This window comes from Pyrus communis, chromosome 8, assembly GCF_963583255.1.
Source record: "Pyrus communis chromosome 8, drPyrComm1.1, whole genome shotgun sequence".
Taxonomy (NCBI): Eukaryota; Viridiplantae; Streptophyta; class Magnoliopsida; order Rosales; family Rosaceae; genus Pyrus; species Pyrus communis.
In genome coordinates, this window is record NC_084810.1 from 17,451,637 (window position 1) to 17,476,732 (window position 25,096).

Here is a 25,096-nt window from a genome sequence, read left to right on the forward strand (position 1 = left end):
AGATTTAAACTTCAATTGCATATATATATTGTTTCTACGTAGTAGAAAACTTTGGAAAAACTTTGGATACTTTCTTTGAGAAAAGACGTATGACAGTGAGGTTGATCATGATAAATGATGATTTAATTTTGTAGGGTACCAACGTATATGAGATGGAAAGTTAGAAAGTTAGAAAGTTCGATTAGCTAAGCTAATTGGCATAGGAGTTAGAAATCTGATGATTGAACATTGTCTCTCGTTTTGACTTAAAAGCCTACCAGTGAATAAAATATATTTTTTTCTAGTGTACTACGCTGTCCAAGTCCAAACCCTTCTATACCATTATTAAGGCATATCATCACCTCCCCAACCAAAGTACATTTCAAAAGGTGTGAGACCTTTGTTTCCTCAAGAGAGTTTAGTTGATACCCAAGAGATCAAAGGCTAGACTTCTCTCCCACACACAGAGAGAGAGAGAGAGAGAGAGAGAGAGAGAGAGAGAGAGATGGGGAGGGCTCCTTGTTGTGACAAAGCAAACGTGAAGAAGGGACCATGGTCACCAGAAGAAGACTCAAAGCTAAAGGAGTACATAGAGAAATATGGGACTGGTGGGAATTGGATTGCTCTCCCACAGAAAGCTGGTAAGGGTTCAATTCTTCTCCCTCTCCCTCTCCCTCCCTCTCTCTCTCTCTCTCTCTCTCTCTCTCTCTCTCTCTCTCTCTCTCTCTCTGTTGTTATTTATGTTTGGGTTCATTAAATTGGGTGTTTGGATCAGGTCTGAAGAGATGTGGGAAAAGCTGCAGATTGAGATGGCTTAACTATCTGAGGCCAAACATCAAACATGGAGAATTCTCTGATGAGGAGGACAGAATGATATGCAGCCTCTATGCTAGCATTGGAAGCAGGAAACTCTCTACTCTACTCTTACTAAATATATTAATTAATTTCTCTTTTTACCTAATTTCCAAAGCTATATTCTAGAGTCTACTTTTTTTTTTTCCTTATATCAACTGCTATCATGAAAGATGTTGATGACCTATCCAATATCAGTACCAAAGAAAAGGAAAAAAAGGAGAAAAAGAAAAGACAAAGATTAGTTCATGTTTTTTTTCCCTTATTTTATCTTGTTTATAGAAACTGCATATATCAAGAATCTGCTATTTTTGGATATTTTCACTGAATGCATGCCAAGTTTGGATCTAGCATCAACACCCACTTACAGCTGTTAAGGGAAAGCCAGAACAAATTTCTGCTTCTTCTGGTACTTATTGAATAATTATATATGTAATTAACAATTAATCAATTGTAATTAACAACAGGTGGTCAGTTATAGCTGCTCAGCTGTCAGGCAGGACTGACAATGATATCAAGAACTATTGGAACACCAAGCTCAAGAAGAAGCTCATGGGGATGCATATGGCTTCTCCTCCAGCTCGTCACCACCATAGAAATTTACTAAAACCTCCCCCATTTCCTTCTTCTTCTCATCACAGTTACCAAAACCAATCATTGATTCAATCTGAAACTCTCTCATCACTGTACAAAGACCTAAGCAATTACGACAGATCTTTCTTAGGGTTTGAAGTGCCACTGCCACTGCCATCACAAGTTTCACTGACATCCAATAATTTCTCAAATACTTCCACCAACTCCTTTTCTCTTTTCCAAACCCTAAATTACCCAGCTGGAGTGAAGAAAAATAACAACAATAACATCCTCATGTTTGGAAGTGAAGGAAGTTGCAGTACTTCATCTGCTGGTAGCTGTAATAACCAGATCAGCTATGACTACTGCAGCAGATCAGAGATTAATAACATCAAACAAGAAGAAATGGGTTTTGATCATCAGAGCTTCATGATGCTTAACTTTGGCAACCAATGGACTGAGAAGCCAAATGGGTTTTATTTTGAAGCAGAAAACAACACATTAGAGTTTACTGATCTGGATGAAGATGTTAAGCAGCAGCTGATTAGTACTAGTAGTAAAAATACTCATAATAATGATACTATTATTAATGGTTCCTCTACGTCTAACTGCTTATTATTCAATGTTGATGAAAGCAAGACAGAAGATGATGAGAAGGTTATGTATTTCTACTGAAGTTATTGAATGCTAGTAGCTGCTGAATGCTGAAGAGTTATTGAGTCTACTGACTGACTGTTGTAAGTAAAATGATCAGAAGGATTTGATGGGGTATGGTGAGAGGTGGTGGGGGAGATATTCCGAAAGATTGACTCAGTGGACTTCTATTCTATATGTTTCTGAACTCTGAATCTGATATATGCGATGATTTTTTTTTTTTTGACAGTACATGGTAAAGCCCTTTTTATTTTGTTAATTTGTGCATTTCATTTTGAGAGTACGTGAATGCTGATGATGATTAATATGAAATGTTGTTGTACGGTCCTTCACTGCAACGTCTTCAGAATTAAAAATGTGTCATGAAAGCTAGAAAGAACAAGAACCTTATGCAAACACGAACTGGTTTAACCAAGGCATGCAATGTTATCTTATTGGTTTTCATTTTCCAAAGCTTCATTTGTATAATTGATAACGGTGACCTTTGAGAATCACAAAGAATATATGTGTCAATATGTTAATTTTGTGTCTAAATAACATCATCAAAATCATACGTCTCTAGTCAAATGATAAAACTACCACCGGTAGCAGAGCCACCTTAGAACAGTATTAGAACAGGATAATCCCCCTGAAATTTTTTTTCTTATAAGCCTCTACTATATACAATCTATCAATTTGAATTTGGCCAATATAATACCATTATCAAATTGAGTTTAATAGTATTGGTAAGTTCTTTCAATCCAACAAAGAAATACAAGGGCTTTAGTTGTTTACATCAAAGATTCATAGCTATGGTTCTATACTGATATTAGTAAATCATATTCTCTCTTTTTTTCACTACAGAATTAAAAAAAAAAAAAAAATTCGCTTCGCTTGTAGAATATGATTTTGTTTAATTTTTCATCTCCCTCTATTATATAATCTATGAAATCAAGAGAGAAAGAATTCATGTGTCCAAATTAGCACAACAAAGCCCTCCAAATTCTCTCGTACTTCATGTTTCTACAAAAAATGAAATATGTTCTTTTGGTCAGAATGAGAAAAGAAATTCATGGCTACTCAGTCTTGAGTTTGATATCAAGAATAAATATAAATTAATGTCTTTTCACACTTTATTCTTCACATTTGATATCAAATTCAATTTGTGAGTGATTATACATCCTTAATCGCTAAAATGACCAAAAGAACGAGACGGTTTTATATATTTTTGTTGTAAAAAAAAAAAAAAATTCCTTTATCCAATATAAATTCTATTTGACATAAATTCTTGACTTCGCTATTTGACTATCACTATGTAACACTTTTTTTCCACATGAAACAAAGTTTTTTGTTATTGTTGTTGTTGGTCTGTGGAGGGGGTGCATTACCGTTGCTTGGTAGTAAGGTTAATCACTCAGAATCTTTTATACGTATGATGAATCAGGTCAGACTGGAAGTGGGAACATGCTTACTTCCAGTAAATTAAAGACAAAAAGATGATGCTGGAAATTTTGGAGTTTTGCAAAAGGCTCGAGCTCTAAAATATGGTTTATTATTAATAAATATGTCTCATAAAATATTATTAACAATGTCTCATAAAATATTTTGTGCAATAGTTAGAACCCAAGGGCGGCCATGAAGTTATTATATGTGTGTTTTGATGTGTTGATCAGTCCACAACCGATTGTCTTTGTAAAGACTCTTTAAAAGTAGGTTTCTCTACAAATTATTTGTATTTTTTATTATCTTATGTTTCTTAGCATAATATTTTTTAATATTAATACGAAAATTAACGTTAAATTATGAAATATAAAAAAATTTACAAAAAATTCTACTTTGACAGAGTTTCCAAGTCTCTTGTCTGTAAGTCGGCATGCCAATGCCATGATGATAAGAATGGGTCGCCAGTAACAGTACTACTGTTAATAAATTGGACTCTACAAATAAAATTGGTTCCGCAAGAAACGAAGTAATGATTACTATTGATTAGACTGTACATTTGGGGAGGCGATATTCAATCGCGAGGTTCTTTGAAATAAGTTGTATTTTTATAAACGAAAAAGAAATAATATTGTCCATTGAAAGGAAACTGTTTGAGCTCAAAAGTAAACCAGAAAAATAAAAAATAAAAAAATAAAAAAATAAAAAATAAAATAAAAAATAAAAAAGCAAAAGAAGGTTTCTAAAATATAGAGGCAGATTCTATGCCTTCCCATTTTTTATGTCCTTCTGTTTTGTGTGGTCATAGTTAAGCCTTGTTAATATTTTATATTGTTTTTTTATAGAGATAATAAGACAAAACTGAATAGTAATATAAAATGTTAACATGGCTTAACTGTGATCATACAAACAGAAGGGCACGGAAAATTGGGGGGCAGAGAATCTGCCTCCCTAAAATATTTAGCTAGTGATAGTTATTTTAGTTAAAAATGATCCTTCAAACTAGCATAACTATTCACTTTTATTCTTAGCAATAAAAATTCATAGAAGTGGTCTCTAAGTTTGTGTACCGTAAAACATTTTGATCAATTCTTAAAAAATCTGTCAATATCCTCGTTAAGAGGTGGATTTGGTTTGATAAAAATACTTTTAAAAAGGTGGTCACGTGGTTCTTCACGCGATAATTCTACAATGATATTGACAGATTTTTCACAGAAAGACCATAATGATTTACAGTGGACAAAATCAGAAACCACTTCTATCGATTTTCATTGTCTGAGACCAAAGCAATGAGTTGTGTCCATCTCAAAGACCATTACGAATAAAAAGCTTCAAATTTATGCACCAATTTTTTCACCAATAATATGTCAGTTTATGGTTCACTATATATCTTACTTGTCAATAATAAAGCTGAATTCAAATTTAAATCAATCAACTATTGCCACGTTACTTTTCGGAAAAAAAAATTTCCAGCCAATTATTTGGTAAATAAAACTTTATGAACAAATTTAGTGTCTTAACCTTAACTACTTCAACTTTAAACTCAAAAACCATTAGTCAATGGAGAAGAAATTTTTTATTTGAACCCACTTGTCTTATTTTTACACTAAACTAAAAAGTTTTATCCAATAAGTTTTCAAGTTTACCCTTATATAACTAAATAAGAAAATAAAAATCGATATTCTATCTCTACATCCAATGACCCAAAACCTCGCATGCCACTACCCTCCATTATTTTCGGCAAAACATTCCCTCGAAGCTGTCTAAGACTGTTATCTCCTTTCATTCTTTTAAATTTCCTAAGGCATGCAAATCCTTCATCCAAAATGTTTTTGTGTATCAAAGAAAATTCTTTATTTTTTATCTTTATTATTTTAACATACGATAGTATTTATACTAAGGGAGTGAGAGAGTGGGCTCAGCTTCATAATGGACTAACCATAATAATATAGTTTAAATTTGTCTTTAGCAAAAATCGAACCTAAGATCTATTACTTACAAATAAAGAGAAATATTACTAAACCGTAGTACTAAGTAGCGTATCAAAAAAAAGTTTTGAATAGCTTCTGTGTTTTTTCTTCTAATAGCCCCATTCAAAATGTTTTAAAATTCTTTGAGCGATTGGGCTTAACATGACTGAAAAACAAAACACGTTTCAAGGCCACCCACCTCTCATTCTTCAAAAGAAATTAAACAACTCGTGATTAGGGGTGACAATTCATATCAATAAGTCGTGACTTGTGAAGATACAGTGTTAAATCAGAGGAAATGAACAAAACATGACTGAAATAAAATTACGGCTTGTTGAGTTTAATAAATTAACATGTAACAATAAAACATGATTCTTCTACCCGTTTATGGTAATGAAAATCTTAACCATCAAAATTTTGTTCTTTTGTTTTCTTTTTTGCCGAATTTAATTAAAAGAGAATTGAAACGCTTAGCCAAAAGACAAACAATTAACTAAAAGCAAATTTATTTACATGGATTTCGTTGTTGAGAAACAAAAGAGGTAACTGGTGTACTATCGCATTGCATGAGCAAGAGTTTGGCTACTCATTTACTTATTCTATTATAGCATCTCCAATAGAATAAGTAAATGAGTAGCCAAATTCTTTTTGATGATCAACATATGCAAAATTTAGCTCTAATAGAGTAGCTAATTGAGTAAGCAAACTTTGTCTACTCACCCAAAGTAGCAATATTGCCTACAATACCATGAGTAGGCAAATTGGATCCCACATCTGTTTTTATGGTAAAACATTTATACGGAGAAAGATAACATTACTAAAAGGCAAAAGTAGTGTTATAGATTAAATAAAATAATAAAATATAAATTTGCCTACTTGGTTTAGCTAATCTATTTGAGTGATAAATTTTTCTGTAAGGCAAGTAAGTAAGCACCAGTTTGTGGTAGCGAAAATCCACCGACTTCAGTCTTGACGAAGTTATATATACAAAACAATAAACACCTTTGATCAAGGCTAAAGCCACATGCACGCCTACGAGGTGTTGGGGGGGGGGGGGGGGGGGGGTGGTGACCAATGGACCTCAGATGCCTAAGTTAGTAATTCTGAAAAGAGTGAGTGTTTAAGGCTTGAGTATGTAGCAAAAGCTTACCACAAAATGGTATAGATGGAGTATTTATAGGGAGGTGGCTGGCTATACGGTTAGAGTTTTGCCCTACACAAGGTGGCTTCCATTTAGCCAAGGTGTGTCATATGTAGGATGGATGAGGAAAGCACTATCCCAAAGATATTAATTATGAGACAATATCTTGGGATTATCAAGTAAGTGTCCTTGTTTGATTGTGATGAGGATTCTTTACTTGTTTGAGTTGATCTTCAATCAGAAATGTATTAAATATATGATTTGATGATTAATCTTATGCTTTTAACTTTTTTTTCACCACGAGCAGGAGAGGTTGGTGTAGTCGTAGTCAATTGCTCGAGCCTCCAGAGATTTGTTGAACTGTATGTGGGAATATTTGTGTGTACTACTCATTTAATGAGGACAATATTATCTTTTTTTGAAAAAGAAGTCATATATCGTCTTTTGAATTTTTAAGATTATTTTTCCCTCCACTCATACCATGTTTTATGTGACATCCCACATCGTTTAGGGGAGTGATCCTTATATATATATATTCTCATCCCTACCTAGCACGAGGCATTTTGGGAGCTCACTGGTTTCGGGTTCCGTAAGAACTCCGAAGTTAAGCGAGAAGGGGACTAGAGCAATCCCATGATGGGTGACCCACTGGGAAGTTGCTTGTGAGTTCCCAAAAACAAAACCGTGAGGGAATGGTAAACCCAAAGCGGACAATATCATGCTACGGTGGTGGAGCGGGCCTGGGAAGTGGTCCCTCCCCCTGGGCGAGGATGTGACAATTTGGTATCAGAGCCTAACCCTGGTCGCGTGTGTGCCGACAAGGACATCGGGCCCCTAAGGGGGGTGGATTGTGATATCCCACATCGCCTAGGGGAGTGATCCTTATATGTGTATTCTCATCCCTACCTTGCACGAGGCCTTTTGGGAGCTCACTGGCTTCGGGTTCCGTAGGAACTCCGAAGTTAAGCGAGAAGGGAGCTAGAGCAATCCCATGATGGGTGACCCACTGGGAAGTTGCTCGTAAGTTCCCAAAAACAAAACCATGAGAGAATGGTAAGCCCAAAGTGGACAATATCGTGCTACGATGGTGGAGCGGGCTCAAGAAGTGGTCCTCTCCCGAACAGGGATGTGACATTTTATCTACTTTAATTGTCCACACCCGTGGAGATGTTAGTCATTGACCTAAAGTCTGTATATCAAACACAAGCCCCTGGGGAATTCCTCTCCTCTACCTATATCAGCTACCATATCTTATACATGCATGAAGCCTTCCTGAAATGAAAATAAAGTAAAAAAGGGGGGGTTTCATATGGTAGCCAGCAGAGTTCAATTTAGACTTGTATTTTATTGAAGTGACAGGGAATCCCTATCGGGACCAGCTGTCCAAATTTGGGGAAAGGATCCTCGCCAGATCTTTTCCAAGATCTTATGGATCTTGTGATCTTACATATTCATCATATATCGTACGTTTATAAATCATTTCAAAATTTAAGATTTAAAATTAAATATAAATAATATCTAATGAAAACTGAACACATAATATACAATAAAATGATTAAATCAAATAATCCCTAAAATTCTAGGGAAGGGATCCGGCGAGGATCCTCTTTCCCAAATTTGTCTGATGCAATACAATATCTCTGTCAGTCATACGCCCCAGATTTATTAAAGTGGGAGCAGTTGACGTGCGGCCAATTGAAGCTGCAGCCTTGAAAATTTGTTTCATCTAATATTATTCAATAATTTTGTCAGTTTTTTTTAGTGAAATTTTCAATAATCCCAATAAAATCTCACTACTTATAGAACAAAACGAATGTGATGTCTCCACTTTATCACCACGTTATTTGTCAATCTGCATCTAACTTGAACTTCAATTTGATTAAACAAATAGCCACTTGCCAGTTAGGGTTAAGGTTTTGTTTTATCAATTGATTTTCCAACTTGATTAATTTAAAAACAGTGGGGGAAAGCATTTCTAGGAATGTCTTTTCCAGTGAAAATGTAAGGTCAAAAAGTGTGGAACCTACTGTCAGTCTGACACTTCAAATATTTTAATTTCAATTATTTAAAAACTTCTGTAATTTGTCCAAAAAAATAATTATTTAGAGGATGATGATGATCTGTTGTGAATAAACCGGGGGATTCACAGATAGGGTGTTGAAGTTTGCATGAGAGATTTTTCAATATGTCCCTATTACTTAATAATGAGTTATATGTTATTATATAAGTGAAAATTATTATAGGCCTATTTAATTGAACGATCTAAGGTTTAGAGAGAGAGAGGAGGCCGTCTATGGTTAGAGAGAAGAGAAAGTGATTTAATTGTGAGGTGTGTTTGATTCATCCCATTGTACCTTTATTTATAGTAATATGTTATGTAAAAACCTTTCCCTTTAGGATTACAACATTTAATAGGTAATCTACTTCTAATAGGAATATTTATATTCTCATATCTACTAGGATTTACACAATCACATTCCTATTCTAAATATGATTGCAACACTCCACCTTGAGTGTGTAAATACTCAACAAACCATCGCATTAGATCTTCAGCAGATAAGGTAGAATAGTTGATGAAGTTATAGGCACAACGGGTGATCGCGAGTCTCAAATTTAAGTGAAGTACGCATTTGTAGTAAAACTCACAAAACCTCGCAATGGTAAAACCCAAGGCATGGGGAAAACCCATAAATTAAGGAGAAAAGTGAGAAGTATGCATAATGTCTAAAACAAACGTCAAACAGTACGAAGGTAGTGAACTCAACGGAATATGATCATCCCAGGATGAGTGCCTCATTAAAACCTCGTTAGGTAGCAAAAATTGAGTGGAAAAAATGCTTCTAATCGTAGGAAAATGAGTACATTAAGATCATGTGAGTATGCTTATAGATACTCCTCCTGAGTTAGACATAACTTCTAAATAAGAGAGCTACAAGTGATTCATCTCAGATAATTTACGCATACCGATTCATTGGACGAGCTTCTGAAAAGTAGACTTGGGCAATGACTTGGTAAAGAAATTGGTTAGGTTGTCCTAGGAACGAATTTGCTTGACTTCAATATTTTGATGCTGCTGCTGCTGGTGTGAGTAAAAGAACTTCGGCGCTATGTGCTTGGTGTTGTCTCCCTTGATGTATCTCTTCTTCAATTGCTCGATACATGCAGCTTTGTCTTCAAAGATAGTCATAGGAAAGTCAACGACTGATGTAAGACCACGAGTGCTTCGAATATGTACCATAACTTCTCTTGGGCAAAAGCACTCGCGCGATGCTTTATTCAGGGTGAGAATCTCAGCATGGTTCGACGAAGTAGTAACTAGCGTTTGCTTGGTAGACCTCCAAGATATAGTGGTGTCTTCAATGGTAAAGACATAGCCTGTTTGAGATCGTGCTCTATATGGGTCAGACAGATATCCAGCATCTGCATAACCAACAAGGCGATAATCAATCTGAGGACCATAGGGGGTGGCAACTCTCGAAGATTTGTGGGTATAGAACAAGCCCAAATCCGTAGTACCCTTGAGGTAGCAGAAAATGTCCTTAACACCATTCCAGTGCCTGCGTGTGAGAGCATTTATGTATCTTGCCAATAGATTAACAGCGAAGGAGATGTCGGGTCTAGTGCACTGAGCCAAGTACAATAAAGCCCCAATTGCACTTACGTAAGGAACTTTGAGTTCAAAAATCTCTTCATCATCCTCATTTGGATGGAAGGGATCTCGTTTAACATCTAGAGTCCGAACGACGATGGGTGTACTCGAAGGCTTCGTTTTATCTTCATTAAAATTACGCAACACCTTTTGGGTGTAGTTCAATTGATGTACTAGGATTCCATCCGAACAATACTCGATTTTCAGGTTGAGACAATATCGAGTTTTCCCAAGATCCTTCATCTCAAATTCCGATTTCAAGTGTGCAACAATTTCCTCAAGCTCTGTGGAAGTCCCAATGAGGTTCATGTCAGCGACATAAACTGCAACGATTGCAAATCCGGAATGTGACTACTTTATGAACACGCATAGGCATAATTCGTTGTTCACATAACCTTGACTTGTCAAATATTCACTCAAACGATTATACCATATCCGCCCGGATTGTTTCAATTTGTAGAGTGACCTCCTTAACCTAATTGAGAGAGTGTTCCGTGGTCTAGAACTATTTGAACCAGTTAATGGAAGTCATTTTGGAACTTTCATATAAATTTCCATATCTAGATCCCCATATAGATATGCGGTTACTACTAAGCTGCATATTCAGTTTTTCGGAAACTACCAAACTGATTAAGTTGCAGAACATTATAACGTCCATTACGGAGGAATACATCTTCTCGTAATCAATCCCAGGGCGCTGAGAGATGCCTTGCACTACGAGGCGTGCTTTGTATCGCATTATTTCATTCTTCTCATTACGCTTCCTCATGAAAACCTACATGTAGCCAACGGGCTTCACACGTGGTGGTGTAGGAACGATAGGTTCAAACACTTTACGTTTTGCAAGCGAATCAAGTTCGACCTAGATTGCTTATTTCCAGTTTGACCAATCGGTTCTACGTCGGCATTCAACGGAACGTGGTTTAATGTCATCGCTAAGCATGATGTTAGTAACTACTAAATACACGAAAGCATCATTGACGATCATCTCATTCTTATTCAAAACCTTATCCAATACTACATAGTGGACCGAAATCTCACGATTCTCGAGAGGCCGACATGTTTCGTCTGAAGCATCATCGTAATCTAGAATAACCTCATGCGTTGGAATGGATGAGTGAGCGATGGTCGGATTCAAACTAGGGTCATTAGTTGGTGCCATTTTCTTCTTCCGGGGTTGTGGATCCTTTGAACCAAGGGGTCTGCCACACTTCAAGGTTGGAGCAGATGATTGGATAGCCGTCAATGTACCTTGTTGCATGGAAAGTGCAGCTTCCTCACCTTCGGGGACAGTCCGGCCTTCCCGGGCAAGTTGTGGATATACACGGGGTACATCTATCTTTACAGGTGCGTTTGCAGCGGGCATATGTGATCTTGTCACCTTAGCTACATCATTAAAAACATTTGGCATGCTTTAAGCAATGTTCTGAAGATCTATAATTCATCGCACCTCAGTTTTAGACTACGTAGTGCGGGGATCTAAATGAGACATAGTGGGAGCATACCATGACAATTCGCGGCGTTCTACGGGAACGTTAGCATGCTTATCCCCCCTAACGACGGGAAGACTGTTTCATCAAAGTGACAATCCGCAAAACGTGCGGTAAAAGGATCTCCTGTCAAGGGTTTTAAGTAGCGAACAGTTGATGACGAATCATAACCAACATGGATTCCCATTTTTCTCGGAGGATCCATTTTGGTTCGTAGCAGTGACACTATTGGCATATAAATGGCGCACCAAAACACCCGTAAATGCGAAACTTCAAGCTCGTATCCAGTGACCAACTATAACAGTGAATATGGTTGGGTAGCGGTGGGCTTCATATAGACCAACATAGCTGCGTGTAATATTGCATAGCCCCATGCAAATACCGGTAATTTGGTTATCATAACCAAAGTCTGAGCTATTAATTGAGGGCGCTTTATGAAAGCTTCTGCCAGGCCGTTTTGGGTGTGAACATGGGGTACATGATGTTCCACATTAATCCCTACTGACATGTAATAATCATCAAAAGTCTGTGACGTAAACTCTCCAGCGTTATCCAGTTGAACCGACTTAATATGATAATCAGGATGGTGAGCCCTTAGCTTAATGATTTGAGCTAGACGTTTAGCAAATGCGGCATTGTGTGTGGACAACAAGCAAACATGTGACTATCTTGTCGATGCATCAACCAACACCATAAAGTATCTAAATGGTCTGCAAGTTGGTTGGATAGGTCCATAAATGTCCCCTTGAATCCTCTGAAGAAATTTAGGGAGGTCGTGAATAATCTTTGTATGGGAGGGTTGAATATTCAACTTCCCTAAAGAATACGCTTTGCATGGCGGGAGTCCAACATAGGGATGTAACTTATGCCCGTATAAAAATTTGAGGATACGGCGCATCATGTCACGTCCAGGATGTCCCAAACAGTCATGCTAAAGCAATAAAGTGTCCTGGAACTCAGGCATAGGGTCGGCAACACTGTGGGCTTCTATGCCGTGAATGATTGTGATGTATAACCCACTTGGCAAACGTTCCAACTTCTCGTGAATACGCTTCTGGACATATTTGTATAAAGTGATACAAAGAAATTCAGAACCATTATCTTCAATGGTTTCAATATGATATTGATTATCTCAAATATCTCTAAAACTCAGCAACATTCTTTCGAAACATGGAGAATAGAGTGCTTCCTTAATGGTCAAGATTGTACCATTGGACAATATGATACGTGCCTTTCCGTATCCGTCAATCAAGTTAGATGAGTCTGAGAGAGTCGTCAAATGAGCTTTCGTGGGTATTAAGTTAGTAAAATAGTGTTGTTCACACAAGATGGTTTGCGTGGTTGCACTATCTGCCAAATAACTAACTTCCCCATTAGACATACCTAGAAATAAATTGATTGAATTGGTCACAGGCATAAATATAAGTCCATTCATTCAATTGAGCAATTCGAGAAAATAATATCCATTCAAATAACAATCCATAATTCAAAACAAACCAAAACCAAATAAATTATTCCAAATACTTAGAAAAATTGTTCAAAATTAAAACATAAACCTAGAAAATAGGGTGGGGTAGGGCAGGCCACTCCTAGTGGGTTCGGCCACTAGGGGTAAACACCCTAAAAACATGTCTAATTTATTCATCCATAGGCGCTAATGCCTTCTGAAAATCTGATATCTCCATTAATGTAATTGCATCTTTCGGATGATCCACATGTGTAAAAGTTAAGACTCATGACGGGAATGATACTTGGAAATAGCCTCAGGGGAAGCTTTGTATACACGTGACCAATGATACCTTAATCCACAGCGATAGCACATGTCCAGTTCAGTATAAGCAGGCTGAACGGGAGCTTTGCCCTTGTTCTTGAAGTTTAGGGCCTTAGGGGCTAGTGGTGGACGCTGCTGGATCACAGTTTTTCCCTTAAGTGTGGCACTCTGTTGACCTTGGGCCCGTGGTGGGGCTTGCCGCCCATTTCCACGGCTACAACAATTCTTTCATCGTTTATGACTGCTAGAATTAATCGCATGCGCTGCAGGTGCGGTGTTCGAGCTAGTGGGTCGAGCTTGATGATTCTTCATCAAAAACTAGTTCTGCTTTTCAGCGAGAAGTAAAACAGAGATCAAATCTGAAAACTTGGTGAATGTATGTGCCCTATATTGTTGCTACAAGATAATATTGGTGGCACAGAAGGTCGAATATGTCTTTTCCAGGAGCTATGATTCGGTTAGTTCTACTTCGTAGAATTTCAACAATGAACGGATTCTACAAACTTCAGAGTTGTATTCATTCACGGAATTAAAGTCCTGGAAGCGAAGATACTGCCAGTCGTGTCTTACTTCAGGCAAGTATATGTCTTTTTGGTGATTGAAACGGTCGGCCAGAGCAAGCTAGAAGGTGCATGGGCCCTCTTCAGCGAGATACTTAGTCTGCAGTGCATCATGGATGTGTCTTCGAATAAAGATCATTGCAGTAACCTTCTGAGCTTCGTCAACAGGTTTGTCGGTGATAGATGTCTCGATAGTGGCTCTAATACCGTTTGCAGTCAAATAGAGCTTCATGTCTTAAACCCACTTCAGATAGTTTCTTCTAGAGACTTCTAGAGTGGAGAAATCGAGCTTGTTCAAGTTCGACATGTCTCTAAAACAGAGGGAAAAACACGAGTAGTTATATGGTAAACCATAGACATATATCGTAGAACATGCAAGTTCTATAGACATGTATTGGTTTAATTTATGCATGAAAACTACAGGTTTCATGTGGTATGTTTTGAATGAAAACTTCAGGTTTCAAAGGCACTAAATTTGAAACTACAGGTTCGATTTAGTTTTTATGAACAGTTAATTCATAATGAGAGGTTCCTGCAAGAAACACGAAATGCAATATACTAATTTGAATATAGTGGATTTGAGGTTCTTCGGGAACTCAAGTGTGAGAGCTTCGTTACTACGAAAGTATATAACGGTTCAAAGTATAGAAATAAATTATTGGATCGTTAATGTCCAAAAGTGATCTTCAGGTCAATAATTTTGGATTCATTATCAGATTAATAGACTGCATGTCACTTTTAATTAATTTAATAAATCGAGCCATGCGGGGTCGATTGTAGAAGCAAAATAATATTATCGGATCGAAAAATATAGCCCCAAAAATATTTGGGCATGGTGCCATGGGTAAGGGGCACGGGTTGGGTGCCTTAAGTAAAAGGCAAGGCCCAAAAAAGGGCCTCAGGAATGAACTACAGGTCAGGGGGGTAAGCCCGGCCGTGTAGGCTGGCATGTTGGGCCAAGGGAGGTCACGGGTGAGGTCCAACGCAGTACTGGCCGTGGGTTGGGCGCGCGAGGGTTAAGCCCAGCCTTGTGGGCTGGTGCGGGCCGTGGGAAAAATCCCAGCCAACTGGGCTGGATTGGATGGCAACGGGCCGGGGCTGCAGGCCTCATTGAGATGGACCCTAGGCCGAGGCCCGATGGCGGTGAGGATCAGCTGGGCTTTAGCCCAGCAAGCTTGCCAACTGTGGTGGTGTGGTGGTGTGCTGCATCATGTCTAATTTCCTTTTTTTTTTCTTTTCAAATCCCCTAGGGTTTAGGAAACCCAAATTTGCTTCTAATTTAATTTGATACTTTGACTCACAGATTCCACATAACAATTTAATTGTGCGATGCATGAAACAAATATATGAATATATACAATATATATATATATATATATATATATATATATATATATATATATATATATATATCGGAAGGGAAATATAAACATAGAAGGGTTCATGCATCATGGGGAATGTTTTCATGCTTCGTGGACGTTTCAAATATCTTTTTTTATTTTAAGCGTACCTGATTAGCAGAAAACGAATAAGCCTTTGAATTTGGTGGATGATAGCCTCCTCCTACGATGCGTCAGTTTCTCAGCTTTTAGTAAGAATGTGCTGATAACGTGTTGTAGACCTATTTGATTGAATGATCTAGGGTTTATAGAGAGAGAGGGGGCCGGCTATGGTTAGAGAGAAGAAAGAATGATTTAATTGTGAGGTGTGTTTGATTCACCCCATTGTGCCTTTATTTATAGTAGTAGGATAGGTAAAAACCTTTCCCTTTAAGATTATAACATTTAATAGGTAATTTACTCTTAATAGGAATATAAGATACATTCTCATATTTACTAGGATTTACACAATCACATTCATATTCTAAATATGACTGCAACAAAAATAATTTTTTTTGTTCAAATATCTATCTATTTGTATACAACATATAGAACACATGTATGTGTTTAAAGCACACCGAAAATCTTTCTAAACTATGAAATTGACAGAACAGAAAAGAGCCACTGTATTAAATTATATGAACAGTTTGTAGCTTGTTTCCTCTAAGTTGTCCGTGACCTTGATTTCATCATCTGGTTATAAACTACAGCTATTTATGTCACACATTTTTCAATGTAATCGATCATCTTTGAGTACAAGCATGCCTACTCTATATACGTTTAGAATATCTTCCCCAATGAAATTCTTATCATTATATCTGTTGATAAAAACATTACATAGAAGAGATACATTAGCTAGCAGTTGAGTTGATCAAAAGGATGTAATAACAATCCTTCCACTTAAATCATGTTGTGCTTCTACTTAAACTTAGATTTAGTTAAGTTAGTTAAAACAGTGTAGCTCTTATTTTTCTCTTAAATATTAAATTTCACTCCTTGTAATTTAAAAAAAAAAAAGTCAATATAAATTATTTTATCTTTTGTCAAAAAAAAAAAAAAGAAAAAAAAGAAAAAGAAAAAGCATACGACTTCCATATTCATGGGATTTTGTAATTTTTTTGTTTCATAAAAGAATCAAGCGTCTCATTATTCTAAAAACAAACATTACAATATTCTTTGATGGACTGCTTTGTGGGGTGTTTCCTTAGGACTTATTAGTTAAACTTCCATTTGTCCATATTAGAGAAAAAACATATTCTCTTTCACTGACATTCGGATGAGAATGAATACTATGATTTGCAGTGCATGTATAAAATGCTACTGTAACATCTATACGATAAGGTAGGTCTTGTATCTAGCGTTTTCATACGATAATTTCTAATATTTGATCATACAAAACTAATAAATTTCACGATCAACTACAAAATTAGAATGTGATGAAATCAAAAACCTAAATGTATTACTTATTGCACTCAGGGCACATTTACTAATCCGTAATCAGATTGAGAGGAATTGAATTGAGAAGAAATTGAATTGAGGAAGAATTGGAATAAGGTGGAATCAGAATCAGATTACTGTTGAAGTTGTTTACTAAAACTGTCTGGAATAAAAGTAAGAATGACATTGATCTATATAAAGTGTTTACTAATTCACTTGAATCAGAATGAGAACTAATGTGATTACTAAAATACTCCTAGTTTAACTAATCTATTTTCTATGCTAATTATTTTTAAACTTTTATCTTTCATTTTTTTATTTTTTAGTATTTCTTCTTCTCATTCACGCTTTCAAAAACCCACTAGAAACTCTGCAACTTCAATTTCCCAGAAACTCTTCTTCTCATTCTTTCATTTTTCCAATGTTTTTTGTGACCCTCGGTCTCTCCCTCTCTTCCCCGTCTTTCCCGACCTACCCATTTCTAAAATTTCCCCATCGTTCTCTGCTGCCGTCGTACTGCCGACCTACCCCTTTCTAAAATATCTTTCTCTACTGTCGACCCACCCCACGTTTGCGAAGAACCTTTCATGCTCCCTCCTTCCATGTCCCAGCCTTAATTTTTTTTACCCCAATTTTGAGTTTCCTAGTTAAGGCAGTGAATGAGTTTTTAACCATGGAGTCGGCGAATCGAAGAGTCGTGATGAGAATATATAAGAATAGGGACATGAATCGGGTTTGGGATAAACAACAGCTGACTGAAGGCAAGGAGGAAGATGGACCTTGAAAGCTCTAGTCCTAAATCGCGGAACGAAGAGAAATTGGAGAAGAAGTTGCAAGGAGTCCACTGAGAGAGAAACATGAGTGTTGAAGCCGCAGCGGTGTTTTGGGATATAAAAAGAAGTACAAGGGCACATTAGGAAGAAAAGTTTGATTACTGATGGACCCTTTCTTCTGGAATTCAATTACCACCTATATCTTGGTAATCGGATTCCAGGCAAATCCAGAATTGAATTCCCCATTTTGGGTGGATCCCACCTTTGTTTTCATTCCTTATATACAAGTAAACACATGAATGCATTTGAAGGAATGCAATTCCGATTCCACTTACCTCATTCCCATTTCGTAAACACGCCATTAGTACTATAATCTAATAATATTTCTCTTCACTTGTAAGTAAAAGTCTTAAGTTTGAATCTCGTAGATGGTGAATTGATAACAATTTATTCCCCCACTATTTATAATAAATATATCGTTATAGAAAAATACACACACACACACATGAACAAGACCTCCCCCTAATCAAAGGAAGTAGGAGGTCAATTAAAAAAAGGAGATGAGCTCATTATGTAATAGTTTCTTTTGTGGTATATAATCTCCGATGTTGTAGTGACAATTGGGTTAGTAGGAATTAGAAGAGGAAAATATCATTTTCTTTCTCTTTTTTTTGAATTGTACAAGTTGCCAACACGTTACATGTGTTTGTACGTGCAATCAAGCATTACATCTTTCATATTGCAGGTTGAAGCTACAACTTTACGCTCTTCAATGGCCAACACAAATGTGCATTGCAAAAGTTGATGTCAAAGACGACTCTAAAATCCTAGTACATGTAATAAAAAAGCAGATGCAAATTTTGTGGTAAATTTCATCCTTCATCAAAGATATTTGACATCTGCTAGAGCAAATTTCACATTACTCGATTAAGCATATGTTTAGAGAAGCCAACATGTCTCCTCATGGGTTTGCTAATGTAGTACATTACCATATCTAGTCTTGTGTTTGGTTTAATAATTTTCCTTACGTAATAGTTCTTAGGCTACTTTGTGACAAGTTTGGTAATAGGATTAATCGAGAATTTATTTGTAAGTTTGATTTTCTCTCAAAAAAGGTAAATGTTATTAGCACTCTAAAATATCATTTTGCACTCTTCGTATGTGTATTTTTATTTCTAATTATAGAAAATTTAGAGTGCAAAATAAATTTTTTAAAATGTAAATAATGAATCTCAAAAAAAGGTTCATCTCTAAACCAGGAATAGGAGTGGGCATAAAAACTGTGGAACTGCGAAACCAAATCAAACTGTTCATACCTATTTCAGTTATGGTTTTCATCTTGTAGAACCGCTAAGAACTAAATCGAACCATGAATATAAATAATTAACTAAAATTATTAATTGTATACATGTGTCACCAGATGAGTGGTCAAAACCAAATTGGTTTCACTTAGTGCGATTGCATGAGAGCATTTCTCAAACTTCACTTCTCAATTAGGTTTCATAAGACTTGTGTGCTTTGAGGATTCTGAGTATTTTGGACAAAGTTGATTTGCTTATGGTGCATACTAAGACCAAGGGAGAATTAGTACAGTAATGTTATTCAAATTGGAGGGGAGCAAAATTTATTCAAATTACTTTCTCTTAAGGGTGAATTAGTACGATAATGTAGCTTTGTATGATGTTGGTTATCTATCTTTTGAATTTGGGTTTTCTTTTTTTGTCTATTTTAGGGTGAACGGTTTTTTTTTTTAATTTATTTGTTTGCTTGCTGCTGCCAAAGTGCCAGGGATATTTGCATTTTTATTTAGTATTTGAAAAGGATCTGTTGTCTGTAACTTTGTATAACCATTTTAGAAGACGTTTTGGAATGCATGCATGCATGCAAAAAAAAAAAAAAAATGTAAAATACAAATAAACTTCGAATAGCATTTTGATTTGGTATTCATATCATTTGGTATTCGGAATCGTAAACCAACTTGAACCAAACCGGAATTGCCATGAACCGAACCGTACAGTTTTAGTAATAAATTTAAACGGAACCACACTGCTCCGAACCGTTAATATATTCCAATTCCAGTTTGAGGGTAGGACCAGGCCGAACTGCACCGTGCCCACCCCTAAGTAAGAATCTCTCTGTAAGTTTTTATGTATTTCTTAGTTTTTATGTATTTGAGGACTACAAAGTCGGTGCCGCACACAAATAAAAAATTGCAGGAAGGACCACAAACTATTGGATTACAAAGTCGCAATTCCTTGGTTCACTGCAGTCCAAACTATTAATCCGTTCAGGTTCATGTCTCTAGTATTTTCTTGTATATGAACGGCATCAATTTTCTGTACGACTACTACTTTTGATTTTAACCTCCGATGTACAAGGGAAATTTATTGATTGTATGAACACTAGTAAAACTATATGCACTCCTCTCAACACAAAAGAAAATCCCATTCGTTTGTGTGATGGCATCTGCTGACGGATTTGGGTTGTGCTTGCTGACCACGATAAGCTATGCAGTGTTTTTTTCCCCGATACAAGCAAAATAGCGGGCGACAGAGTCACAAATAGAACCACAAATGCAAACACAAAGATAAATGCTCTTAAACACTTGAGCTTAATATGATGCGGGTGCACATACAAGAAACTCAATTCGTATAAATATTATGAATTTGACTGCTTTAGTAATGATGGATTTAGAAACCCAATACTTGCAAAAGTTGCACATTGAGATCAGAAGGACTAAGTTTGTAATAAAGAAACAGCCGAGTAGACAACAAAAACAAAGCTAACTTGAACCAAGAACAACTTACGCAACCCATAAACTCCACACACCATAGTAACAAGAAACAAAACAAACACACAAGAAAAAGTGCCATAACATCTGGTCTGGACTCGGAGTATATCAGGAAAAACTAAGAATCGCTGCGCCTGCAAGTTGTCACCTACGCTCACCTGCATTGACATCGAATACATTTGTTTTGAATCTTTTGATAACTATGCAAGTTTCTAACCTTCAACATTGAACCAAGAAATGCAAGTGTTAAATGAAATCCACAGCCCGTAGATACAAATGTGACCAATTCATGTCTGAAATATACGAGCTACAACACCTAGTTAACACCTGAGTAAATTAGGTGTTGTGCCCAAAGAGAAAAGTTATATACTTTTAGATGCATGATATTACACCATGCTTGTGCCCGTTTTCTAGAGATTCAAGGCTTGTGTATACCAAGAAAGCATTCAGAACCACCATATGTATTAATGGCCAAACCCTATCACAAGATGAATGTACTCCTTGCAATCTGGTGCCCTAGAATTTTTTTTCCTAACAATTCGGATAGACCTAAGTCTATTCCCGCACCATACTCATTGAAAATACCCATCTTGCACTACATCTACACAATGTAGTCATCCATGCATGCATAAAAATGCATAAACACTTGAATACAAGCACTGTGAATGGCTCAAGTACCATGAATCAGAACAACCTCTGATCATGTTTCTGAGGGAGGGTAGGGAATCTAGTAATAAAATAAAATGCTTAACATAGTGGTTAGCAGATGAATATTGTTATGCTTACGATACACATGATGCGGTAGGCCAGTAAACCAATTTTTTTTTTTTTTTTTTTTTTAAATCAAATCCTATACAATCAATTAAAAGCACGAATAAGAAAATTGAAACTAACCAGAAATTCAGGTACCATGAACTCAAGAAGCATCAGCTGTGACTTTTCCTATAGTTTTAAGGTCAAAGATCTCGATCCAATAACCATCAGGATCCTTAATGAATGCAATCCCTTTCATCTTTCCTGCAATCAACATCACAAAATTAAGGAACCAGAAATACATAAATATTTCCCCATTCTGTATTTCTTCAAATAAAACAGTGCAGGAATCTAAAAGGGGGTGTGCTAATAATCCAACAACCAGGGAGTAAGTGAGAATGAAAAGAAATGGTCATGGTCATCCACCCGAAGATAAGGAAACACACATCTTGCTCGTTCCTTATTGTAAGTTTGTAACCAAACGCATGATTGAACTAGAAGATAACAGACATGCATATAGGAGCACGCACCCATCTATGCACATACATCCATACATCCTTAAAAACCATAATGCTTCCCAAGGGGCTTTGGTACAAACTTATAATTACTGCTGCTGTTAATTCAGGAAAGTGATGATCTTTTGGTTAACTGAAACCATCTGCGTTACTTGTAAATAGCGTATACAACAGAGACTCCCTACAAACTGATAATAAAAATTATCAGTTTATTTACATAAAAAGGATCTAAGGTGACCCAATCAATCCCCGCCAATTATATGTGCTAATGTTCAATGAGGTCCAGCTTTCCAGGATACATCTCATACTTATTAATAGATTCTACTATATATGTGTTCTTACCATCATCTGGCTTTTTCACAAATTCTACCCCAAGACTTTCAAATCTCTCACATGCCTTGTATGTATCATCAACGGTGATGCCAATGTGTCCTGAGTAACAAAATTAGACAGTTAGGGCAGCCACTGTGAATGCCAGAAAGTAGAATTGATTTAAGGCAGAGTCTGTCAGAATCACTATGTACAAAGTAGAAAAAGTACAAAGTAGAAAAAGTACATGTAACATGCTTGATCAACCACTACCAGTGGCCATCAGGCAAAGCTACAAGTTAAAATAACTGAGGAATATTCACATTATTCACATTTGCAGCAATATATGATTTAGGGTTTAAGGTTGCTGATCCAGTATGAATTTCAGTAGTTGCTGATCCTGTCCACAAATCGAGCCTTCCTGATAATTAGACCAACTGAGCATTGGAAGCTCTCTTATCTTTTGTTTAAACATGAAAACATTTTACTCCATACCACACTTTATATAAAGATACACACCGAATCCATACAAAAAAGTTTATGCTTTAAAATTTTGTTTATTGTTGAAAAATGTAGCCTAATTTTTTTATAGGCAGAACTAAGCATTACGAATGTATTTTAAGTTCATGGTTCAGAGAGAGTCCAAATGTATGCATTTCTTGGAACCATCAATACTTGCTGCATAAGAAGAAATGACATAATACCTGGCATTTCACATTAAATGGAATAGTTAATCGAAGTCTAAGTAAGGGAAGAAACAACTACGTTATATAACATAAAAATAAGAACCGTATGTTTTAACGCATTGATAGGTCGTTACATACCAAAGCCACGAGGTTCTGAATTCCCATTGTGATATCCTTTGAATTCTGGATCACTTTCAGTACCCCAATTACTGGAAATATAAGTGATTGTCAGATATTACCGAGAGCATTCGACACAAATTGTTAAAAAAAAAAAAAAAAAAAAAAAAAAAAAAAAAAAAAGACCATGTAGGAAGAACAAAAGAATCTCACTGTGTCAACTCAATTGTAGCCTTCCGACCAAAAGTCCAAACTGTTCTATCAACCGAGTTAGTTGGAGCTGAAGCAGGGTCCTATTCCAGAAAAAATTCAAATAAAATTAAACGTCTCTGGAGGACAATTTTTAGAGACATACTATCACACACTTTAATTGCATATAGGGGTTTGACAGATTAAAAGGTGAAAGGCCAAATTGCTCCTTTAAGAAGAAGCATTAAATAGGACGTCGGAGATGTGTCAGATGGTTGAGGGAATGGAAAAACAGTAATCCAACTACCACTGTAAAACCAACAAGAGCACCTAGTATAAAACGCCGGTATAGCAGATGGGACATTATGAATTTTACCTCATAGCCCAAAAAGTACAAACTAAACTTCATTTCGGGAAAATCGAGCTTCTTAAGTAGCCTGAACAATAGTATAAATCACCGTCAATTTCCACTTAAAGAGTCAATTTTTCAACAACATCCAGTTACAGAATCTCCAGCCATAGCAAAGTGCATACATGCATGTTTACATACACACTCATACAAAAACCAATCAAAGAGGCATTACATCACTTGATAACACAAAAACAACCCAACTGAAATCCTGCTATCATGTCCCGTTAAATCCAAAGAAAATGTGAGGTATCCATAGACAAACCTACCAAAAGTCAACATCAAAACTAACATCCTGACACTTTAAACCGATATTGATATGCCTGTTCTTCCTTTTGCTCCATTATTTGTGCAGATTTCTAACAACAGAGACAAACCCACCCAAAGTATGATGCACTAGAATTCTAGATATTAATCAACTCTACCCTCCATACACAAAAACACAATAATTTCACGAACCAAAAAAATTCCTCAAAATGCCAATCTTAACTCATACCCAGCGCAACAAAAGCATAATAAACAGAAGAGAAAGAATTTCATATCAAAACGCTGGAAACAATAACAAAAACTTACGACATTCCCAAAACACGCGAATAAAAGTCAAGACTGGCTTTCGGGTCCTTAATTCGGAACATCTGCAATCAAAATTCACAATAAAAATCCATTTCTACAGAAAAATTAAATACAAACTTTATATCTATTCATTCAAAGGGACGCGGTTGCATACAGTTTGCTGCATGATGTAACCCTTAGTGGCTTCATCTGGGGTGGCCTGGAGGCCCGGATTGTTGGCCGGAGATTCTTTCGGTTCGGACGCCATTGAAGAAAACAATCGGAATCGGTATTTCGGATTCGGACCCTGCAAAGACACACTAAAGTAAGAGAGCAACCGAACTATCGAATCCCGAAGGATATAGAATATGTAAGATGAATTTGGACCTTGGGCTTGGGGGAAAAGAGTGGGATTGTATAAGGAGATGATGGGGAGGGTTTGGGTGCCAATCGGATTAGGGAGAGGCGGGAAAGGACGGTTGTGATTGCAGAAGCAGAAGAAGCCATGGAGGCCTCTTGTGACTTGTGAGTGCGAGAGAGAGAGAGAGAGAGTGATTTTACCTTGTGCGAGAAAGGAAACCAGAGGAGGACAGGGCTCTCTCGTGCGGGAGATTTTGGAGGTCTCTCTGCGCCTTTATTTTCTTTCGGCTTTTTCTCAAGATGGTGCATGCATTTATATCACTTTGCTCTGAGATTTAAAATAAATATAAGTGATTTTGAGATTGTTTACTGTCAATTAGTTTATTTTTTCTTGTGAGAATTTTTCATCAAATTGAGAGTTTTTTCAAATTACCCTTCTTCTTAAACTTGTGATTTCTTTAATTTAACAAAAAAAATTCATAGAATGATTAAAATGATTGATAGTGAACAATTATAGGGACTGTTTCTATTGATTTTAAATATCAAGAACCAAAATGAGAAATTATACTAATCTCAATGACTATTTTAGCTAAAAGCTTTTTCTTTCCTTTGTATGATTTTTTATTTATTTTTTTCATACAAAAATATTTTACTCTAACTAATAATCTAGTTCCAGGGGAAGGAGATTAGAGGAAGGAGATTGAGCAAGACCGATAATTAGGATCAAATTCAAAATATAATACATTCTCATTATCTAGTTAGTTGAAT

The 25,096-nt window shown here is 36.4% G+C and overlaps 3 protein-coding genes across 4 annotated transcripts; 1 reads left to right on the forward strand and 2 right to left on the reverse strand.

Annotated features, from left to right (window-relative positions):
* Positions 1–297: 297 nt before the first annotated feature.
* Positions 298–3,809, forward strand: LOC137743848 (transcription factor RAX1-like). Its single transcript, XM_068483781.1, has 3 exons — positions 298–620; positions 755–881; positions 1,296–3,809. Exons 1-3 carry the CDS (start codon positions 485–487, stop codon positions 2,077–2,079), a joined length of 1,047 nt encoding a protein of 348 aa, XP_068339882.1. The 5' UTR covers positions 298–484; the 3' UTR covers positions 2,080–3,809.
* Positions 3,810–9,622: 5,813 nt separating this feature from the next.
* LOC137743049 (uncharacterized mitochondrial protein AtMg00810-like) lies at positions 9,623–10,546 on the reverse strand. Its single transcript, XM_068482967.1, has one exon. The coding sequence runs from the start codon at positions 10,544–10,546 to the stop codon at positions 9,623–9,625; it is 924 nt and encodes a 307-aa protein (XP_068339068.1).
* Positions 10,547–20,303: 9,757 nt separating this feature from the next.
* On the reverse strand, positions 20,304–24,631 carry LOC137741983 (lactoylglutathione lyase). Of its 2 annotated transcripts, none has more exons than XM_068481701.1 (9): positions 24,530–24,631; positions 24,144–24,275; positions 23,990–24,051; positions 23,384–23,444; positions 23,032–23,111; positions 22,840–22,910; positions 22,049–22,138; positions 21,333–21,455; positions 20,304–20,596 (listed from the first exon to the last, which is right to left on the reverse strand). In XM_068481701.1, exons 2-8 carry the CDS (start codon positions 24,234–24,236, stop codon positions 21,355–21,357), a joined length of 558 nt encoding a protein of 185 aa, XP_068337802.1. In that variant the 5' UTR covers positions 24,237–24,275; positions 24,530–24,631; the 3' UTR covers positions 20,304–20,596; positions 21,333–21,354. The 2 variants fall into 2 exon arrangements, with proteins under 2 accessions (XP_068337802.1, XP_068337801.1); XM_068481700.1 differs by lacking the exon at positions 24,530–24,631 and adding an exon at positions 24,356–24,517.
* Between the last annotated feature and the right edge of the window lie 465 nt (positions 24,632–25,096).

Coding starts and splice junctions, on each gene's coding strand:
- LOC137743848 (XM_068483781.1), top strand. CDS start 485: ATGGGGAGGGCTCCTTGTTGTGACAAAGCAAACGTGAAGAAGGGACCA. Junction 621..754: donor TGCTCTCCCACAGAAAGCTG/GTAAGGGTTCAA, acceptor TGTTTGGATCAG/GTCTGAAGAGATGTGGGAAA. Junction 882..1,295: donor CTCTATGCTAGCATTGGAAG/CAGGAAACTCTC, acceptor TGTAATTAACAA/CAGGTGGTCAGTTATAGCTG.
- LOC137743049 (XM_068482967.1), bottom strand. CDS start 10,546: ATGAACCTCATTGGGACTTCCACAGAGCTTGAGGAAATTGTTGCACAC.
- LOC137741983 (XM_068481700.1), bottom strand. CDS start 24,475: ATGGCTTCTTCTGCTTCTGCAATCACAACCGTCCTTTCCCGCCTCTCC. Junction 24,276..24,355: donor TCTTTTCCCCCAAGCCCAAG/GTCCAAATTCAT, acceptor GTGTCTTTGCAG/GGTCCGAATCCGAAATACCG. Junction 24,052..24,143: donor GTTACATCATGCAGCAAACT/GTATGCAACCGC, acceptor TTTTGATTGCAG/ATGTTCCGAATTAAGGACCC.